This window comes from Neophocaena asiaeorientalis, unplaced genomic scaffold (assembly GCF_003031525.2).
Source record: "Neophocaena asiaeorientalis asiaeorientalis breed wild unplaced genomic scaffold, Neophocaena_asiaeorientalis_V1.1 scaffold906, whole genome shotgun sequence".
Classification (NCBI taxonomy): domain Eukaryota; kingdom Metazoa; phylum Chordata; class Mammalia; order Artiodactyla; family Phocoenidae; genus Neophocaena; species Neophocaena asiaeorientalis.
Window position 1 is genome coordinate 35,744 of NW_020172272.1, and position 7,762 is coordinate 43,505.

The window sequence follows — 7,762 nt, forward strand, 5'->3', positions numbered from 1 at the left end:
ATACAGTTCCTCTGTGAAGCCATCTGTTCCTGGACTTTTGTTTGCTGGATTTTTTTTTTTTTTTATTACTGATTCAATTTCATTACTGGTAATTGGTCTGTTGAGATTTTCTATTTCTTCCTGATTCAGTTTTGGAAGATTGTGTGTTTCAAGGAATTTATCCATTATTACTAGGTTGTCCAATTTGTGGGCATGTAATTGTTTGTAGTAGTCTTTTATGGCTGTGTTTCTGTGGTATTGGTTGTAAATTCTCTTTCGCTTGTGATTTTATTTATTCGGGCCCTCTCTTTTTTTTTTTTCCCTTGATGAGTCTGGCTACAGGTTTGTCTATTTTCTTTATGTTTTCAAAGAACCAGCTTTTGGTTTCATTGATCTTTTCTATTTTTTTTTTTTTTTTTAGTCTCTATTTCATTTATATCCACTCTGGTCTTTTAATTTCCTTCCTTCTACTAATTTTAGGTTTTGTTGGCTCTTCTTTTTCTAGTTCCTTTAGGTGTAAAGTTAGATTGTTTGTTTTAGTTGTTTTTGTTTTTGTTTTTTTTGCGGTACGCGGGCCTCTCACTGTTGTGGCCTCTCCCGCTGCGGAGCACAGGCTCCGGACGCGCAGGCTCAGCGGCCATGGCTCACAGGCCCAGCCACTCTGCAGCATGTGGGATCCTCCCGGACTGGGGCACGAACCTGAGTCCCCGCGTCAGCAGGCGGACTCTCAACCACTGCACCACCAGGGAAGCCCTGTTTTTGTTTCTTGCGGTAGGCCTGTATTGCTATGAGCTTTTTTCTTAGAATTGCTTTTGCTGCATCCCATAGTTTTTGGATCATTTGGTTTCATTTTCATATGTCTCTAGGTATTTTTAAATTTCCTTTTTGATTTATTTGTTCACTGATTGGTTGTTCAGTAGCATGTTGTTCAGCCTCCACATGTTTTTGTTTTTCCAATTTTCTTCTTGTAATTTATTTCAAGTTTCAAACGGTTGTGATCAGAAGAGGTGCTTGATATGATTTCAGTCTTCTTTAATTTATTGAGACTTGTTTTGTGGCCTAGCATGTGATCTGTCCTGGAGAATGTCACATGTGCACTTGAAAAGAATGTGCGTTCTGCTTTTGGATGGAATGTTCTAGACACACACACACACCCACACACCCACACACACACACACCCCCACACCCATCTATTAAGTCCATCTGGTCTAGTGTGTTGATTAAGGTCAGTGTTTACTTACTGATTTTCTCTCTATCCATTAATGTAAGTGGGATATTAAAGTCCCCTACTATTATTGTATTACTGTCAGTTTCTCCCTTTATGTTTGTTAATGTTTGCTTTATATATTTATATGCTCCTATGTTGGGTGCATAAAGATTTACAAACATTATATCCTTTTGTTAGATTGACCTCTTTATCATTATGTAATGTCCTTCTTTATCTTTTGTTACAGTCTTTGTTTTAAAAAATCTTTCATCTTATACAAGTGTTTGTCTCCCAGTTTTCTTTTCATTTTTTTCATGGAATATCTGTTTTAATTTCTTCACTTTCAGCCTGTGTGTGTCTTTAGATCTGAAGTGAGTGTCTTGTAGGCAGGCTATAAATGGGTCTTATTTTTTTTATCCATTCAGCTACCTTATATCTTTTTATTTGTGAGTTTAGTCCATTTACATTTAAAGTAATTTCTGATAGCTATGTACTTATTGCCATTTTGCTGTTGTTTTCTGGTTGTTTTTGTAGTTCTCTTCCTTTCTTCTTCTCTTGTTCTCTTCCCTTGTGGTTTGATGATTTTCTTTAGTGCTATGTTTGGATTCCTTTATCTTTATTTTTTGTGTATCTCTTGTAGGGTTTTGGTTTTTGGTTACCATGAGGTTCATATATGTATATATATATATGTGTGTGTGTGTGTGTGTGTATGTATATATATGTTTGTTTTAACCTGATGTTTGCTTAAGTTTGAATGCATTCTAAAAGCATTACTTTTTTACTCCTCCCATCTACATTTAATGTTTTTGGTGTCATATTTTACATCTTTTTACTTTGTGTGTCTCTTAATTGCTTATTGTAATTATAGTTGATTTTATGACTTTTTTCTTTTAATGTTCATACTAGCTTTTTAAATGGATGATCCACTGTCTTTACTATGTATTTGCCTTTAGCTGTGAGGTTTTTTTCTTTCATATATTTTCTTATTTCTAGTTATAGCCCTTTCTGCTTAAAGACCCTTTAACGTTTGTAAGGCTGGTTTAGTGGTGATGAACTCTTAGTTTTTGCTTGTCTGGGAAACTCTTTACTCTCCTTTGATTCTGAACAGTAGCCTTCCTGGCTGTTCTTGGTTGTAAGTTTTTTTCTTTCATTACTTTAAATGCAGCATGCCACTCCCTTGTGGTCTGCAAAGTTTCTGCTGAAAAGTCAGCTGATAGCCTTTTGGGGGTTCCTTTGTATGTGACTCACTGTTTTTCTCTTGCTGCCTTAAAGTTTCTCTCCCTATCTTTACCTTTTCCCATTTTAATTATGATATGTCTTGGTGTGGATCTCTTGGGTTCATCTTGTTTGGGATTTTATGCTTCCTGGACCTGCATGTGTGTTTTCTTCCCCAGTCTGGGGAAGTTGTCAGCCATAATTTTATTGAATAGGTTTTCTGCCCCTTTCTCCTTCTGGGCCCATAATGTGAATGTTAGTGCACTTGATGTTGTCCTAGAGTTCCCTTAACTTATTCCCATTTTTAAAAATTCGTTTTTCTTTTTTCTGTTCTTATTGGTTGAGTTTCACTATTCTCTCTTCCTTGTTGCTTATGTGGTCTTATGTATCATCTAAAATGCTGTGTATTTCCTCTAATGTATTTTTCATTTCAGTTGTTGTATTCTTTAGCTCTGATTGGTTCTTTCTTATATATTCTAACTCTTTGTGAAGTTCTCATTGTGTTCCTCCATTCTTCTCCTGAGTTCTGCGAGCATCTTTGTGACCATGCTTTGAACCCTTTATCAGGTAAATTACTTACCTCCATTTCATTAAGGTTTTCCTCTGGGATTTTATTTTGTTCTTTTGTTTGGAACAAATTTCTCTGTCTCCTCATTTTGTTTGACTTTCTGTGTTTGTTTTTGTGAATTAGGTGAAACGTTATGTCTCTTGGTTTTGGAGGTGTGATCTTGTATAGGAGTATCCCCAGTGTAGACTGTATGTGCTGGTCAGCTTTGGCAGGCCAGGTGGAGTTGTAGTGGGGATGGGCTGGGGCTTTTCCAGGACATGTTGGGGCTGCTGCCTTGGTGGGATGATTGGTGCTGGAGTGGACCTGGGGTTTGCTGGGGTGGCCTTGGCAAGCTATCTAGAGCACTAGGCTCTTTTTAAACTGCAGCCTCTGTGCTGGGACTCCCAGTGAGTGAGTTTGTGCGTGAGCCCTTTAAGAGTGAAATTTCAATTTCCTTCAGGTCTCCTGTGCATAAGCCCTGCTGGTTTTCAAAGCTAGTTGAGTGGGCTCACCTACCCAGTGCCAGTCTCTGGGTCTGGTGTGCCCAATATGGGGCTCAAACCCTTCGCTCCTGAGGGAGGGCCTCTGAGTTTGTGATATCTCCTCCTGCTTGTGGCTTGCTGCTCTGGGGATGTGGGTCTTGACTAGATAGTGTCTCTGCCCCTTCTACCCTACTCAGTGTGTTTTTTAATTTATATCCTTAATTGTACAAGAGCTCTTCTGCTAGTCTTTAGGTCATTCTCAGAGAGAGTTGTTGTATATATAGGTGTAGTTTTGGTGTGTTTGTAGGAGGAGGTGAGCTCAGGATCTTCCAGCTTTGCCATCTTATCATGATCATGTGGATCAAAAATGTTTCACTGTGTTCCTGGAAAACAAGCTAATCAAAATGTACATTACTGATAGTAATAATAAATATTTACCATTTATTAAAGGCATGCTATATGTTAGGCCTATTCTAGACACTTTACATACTTTATTTTACTTAATTCTGACAAAAAAGTTCATGAAACAGGTATTATTTTCTTCCTTTTACCAATGGAGAAACTGAGGTATGAAGAGGTTAATTCACTTTTTTAAGATTTGAACTTAGGTTTCTGCAGTTACAAAAACTATATACTTTCTACTCAGTTCCTCTGCTTTTATAATTGTTCCACTGTAGCTGTTTTTAACTCTTACATGAGATCCTTTGTTAGTAGAAGCAGGAAGCTATTTAATTTTGTCTTGCTCTTTTGGAGAATGAGTTTTTTCTAGGCATCCAGTAGTTAACCTCATTAGGGGAGCCTGAGAAAGTGAAATATGCTCATATTTTTCCCAGTAGTTTTTATACCAGAAGCAGAAGAGAATACTCAAGATTATTTTAGAAATTTGAAATAATGAAGTTAATAGAAGTTTATACTAATTAATAAAGTTTCAGACAGTCATCCAACATTTTTCAGTGACAATTCTCTTATTTTGTTTATTATTAAATAGCTAAATGAAGGTTTAGATGTGTGTGGCAAATGGATGAACTTTTTAATTCACCAAGGAAAAACAGTATTTACTGAAAGGCTATCATGTAGGAAATGACATTAATTTCAGCTAGAATGTGCATTATTTGGAATGCACCCAGTTACTTTGGGTGAACAGTTTAGAAACACATTGAATCCCTTAGAATTTTATTCATTATTTCTAATCTAAGTAAAGTCTAGATAATTTTTTTTCAATTCTTTTGGGGGTGGGGGAAGATTTCAGTGAAAGATAGTCTTACCACATTCTTTAATAATCTACTCTAGTTTTCATTCAAGACCTTGAATTTTGTTTAAATTGAGCCTTGACTATATACCTAAGGTAGAAGAGTGTTTGGAACATTAAGTCTCTTGTAAGTAAAGTATTCTGTTGTATGACAGTTGAGCTGAAGTGTGCTTCCCCTGCTTACCTGACAGTTACTTGGTGAGCAGTTAATTGCTTATAAACACCTGTGGTATTGTTAATACAAATATTTGAGTTGAGTTTAGGGAAAGAGAGGTACTATATTCCCCTATATTCGTGGAGAAGTCTTAGTGGTACTTATATATTGCTGTGGGATTTGTTCAGTTAAAACCCCAGATATTATCATGGCAAACATCTGTATGTTCAAAGTTATCTAATTCTTTGTTGCTATAATAAGTGATTGTAAAAAGGGACGCGGTGGTTAACACATTTGGCCTCAACTTCAGTATTGCCAGATCCAGTCAAAACCATTTGGGCAAAAAACGATCCATGCAATCACCTATGATTATCCCCATTAATAGTGGGGAGAACAGGCATGTGTATTTAATTTTTATTTAATTTCAAATAAGTAAGTGTTCACTGCTCAAATTTGAAATAGTTTTTATATTTAAATTGGAAATCACTTAAAGATAGTGAAAGATCATCAGGAGGATGTACAGATATCTTGTTCCCTTTCACCATGTCTCCCTGGTCAGTTTCTCACTTTGTCAGTCGCTGTTTGCGAATTACAGCTTGGCTCTGAAACATACCTGCCTCTTGTGTATCTGGTGGTATATTTGAGCTTCGAAGGATTTGTCCTATGGAATGCGAAGTAAAAGGTAAATAGTCAATTTTGTAGAGAAGTTACTATCAACAGATATATGTAAACAAAGCCAATACTAAAGGAGAATAATCTGGTGTTAGCTCTTAGAGAAATATTTGCTATTGCTAAAGCTCAATTTAAACACTCTAGAATGAGTGTTGATTGTATATAATGTGTGCTATGACACCCTTTAAAATTTTTGCCTATTGAGACTTCTCATGACATCTAGTTATATTACATTTTTAGTTTTTGTATTTTTATCCTGTCCATTACCAAAAAGGAATTGATGTGGTAGTTTTCAGTTGATGACTCTCTTGCACTGATTTTTGATAATACATGTTTGTTTGTTCAGTGCTCTCAAATACAATAATAATGAAAATGTTTGAAATACTTTGAGAATTATGAAAATGTGACAGAGACACGAAGTGAGCAAATACTGTTGGAAAAATGGTGCCAACAGACTTCCTCAACACAGGGTTGCCACAAACCTTCAATTTGTTTAAAAAAAAAAAAAGTAATATCTGGGAAGCACAATAAAGCCAAGTGCAATAAGACGAGATATGATTGTATTTATTGGCCCTTCAAATTTTCTCAGTTGTAAAGTGTGTGTTCATATCTTTTGATCATTTTTCTATTGGGTTGACTGTCTTTTTCTATCTTGGCTTTCCTTGGCACTTTGTGTGTCCCTACACATTCTAGAAGCAACACAGACACATAAGCTATTGTGATTTTGCTTGAGAGTATATTGATTCTGCAGGTTAATTTGAGGAGAATTGGTACATTTATAGTATTACATCATCTGGTGCATGTTTATGGATGTCTCTCGGTTATTTAGGGTTTCTCCAGTTTCCTTCAGTAAGGTTTTACATGTTTTGTTTTTTTTTTTCCTAGAGGCCTTGAACATCTTTTGTTAGATTTATTCCTAAATACTGATAGTTTTAATCACATTATGAATGGTAGTTTTAAAAAAATCCATTATTAAAGTGGGCTGCTGGCAGATAGAAATACAATTGGTTTTTCTGTATATGACATTGTAGCCAGATACCTTGCTTAATTAGGTCAGTAGGTCTAATAATTTATCTGTGGATTTTTCTGGATTTTCTAAGGATTCTAATCACATAATATGTAAATAATGACAATTTTGTTTCTTTTTTCCAATCCTTATACTTTTCTTTTCGTTTTACCAATCTGGTTCCCACTGATGGAGTCTTATTTCCTTGTGTGTGTGTTTTCTCTGTGTGCTAGAGATTGTATTTGGGGAGTTATTTGGAGGACTATACTAAGCCCTAGGAGAATTGTATATTTCTTCAGAAAGGTTTTCATTTTCTCCTTTCATGAGTCTGTGGGTGCAGCTAGTCCAGGATATTGTTTCTCTGCTACTGTTCTTTCGATATGTGTCCTCAGAAATTGACAGAGTAGAAATTTGAAAGTATATTGAATTTAAATTTTCTTCTATATTTTGGCTTCATTAATGATAGTAATGACTTAATAATCATATTAGGAATGATTTCAGATACCAGGGTTTTAAAAGTTTTTGAAAAGTATAGAATCTTCACTAGAACAGGAAAGTGCTTTATTGAAACTGAATGCAGAGTTTTAATTTTTAAACGATATAAAATATGTTTCCTTTTAGATAAGTGATGAAGATAAGACTCTCCGAGAACAGGATATTATGGCTTCATCACACAGTTTAGGTGGGGTTCAGTTGGAGCTGGAATCAGTTTATAAGGTAGGTACGCTTTTAAAGTACTTCCTAGGTTTTGTTAAATGTATCACATTGAGCTTCTATCCGTGTTTTATTGACGCATTTGTGTAGCCTCTTGTGGGCGCAACCTCTCCCCCTTCTGTTCGGATGTTGTCTTCACCCCCCGGATGTGCTGCTCCCCGCTCCGTGCTGCGCTGCACCGACCCCTGGCGCTGCTTGGGTGCCGACCCATTGCGGGCCACACTCTCCTCACTGTGCTCAGCCTTGGGCTGCGCTGGGGCTGGGAAGCCCTGCAACGCCCCTCTTCCCCGGCCCCTTGTTCCCTACGCCGCCTCCGCGAGGGAGCCTCTCCTCCCTCCCGGGTGCCCTGGGGCCCCGGCCTTCTTCCCCCTGCCCGGGTCCAGCCCCTGCCCCCTCACCGCCATCCGCGCACCCTCAGCACAGACACTTGCCTGTGTGAGCCAGGTGCAGGGCTGCGGGGCTGAGGACCTCCCGGAGCAGGGGAGGGGCGGCTGGCTGCTGCCCATGCCTGGCGTCTGGTGCGGGTCCTGCCACCAC

The 7,762-nt window shown here is 37.7% G+C and overlaps 1 protein-coding gene across 1 annotated transcript in view; it reads left to right on the forward strand.

The window, feature by feature from the left end:
- LOC112411973 (DNA primase large subunit-like) overlaps positions 1-7,762 on the forward strand; it is a 223,324-nt gene that overhangs the window by 3,586 nt on the left and 211,976 nt on the right. Inside the window, exons 2-4 of the mRNA XM_024763397.1 lie at positions 2,852-2,968; positions 3,093-3,121; positions 7,133-7,228. Coding sequence (XP_024619165.1) covers positions 2,852-2,968; positions 3,093-3,121; positions 7,133-7,228 — 242 coding nt within the window. The remainder of the gene's footprint in view (positions 1-2,851; positions 2,969-3,092; positions 3,122-7,132; positions 7,229-7,762) is intronic.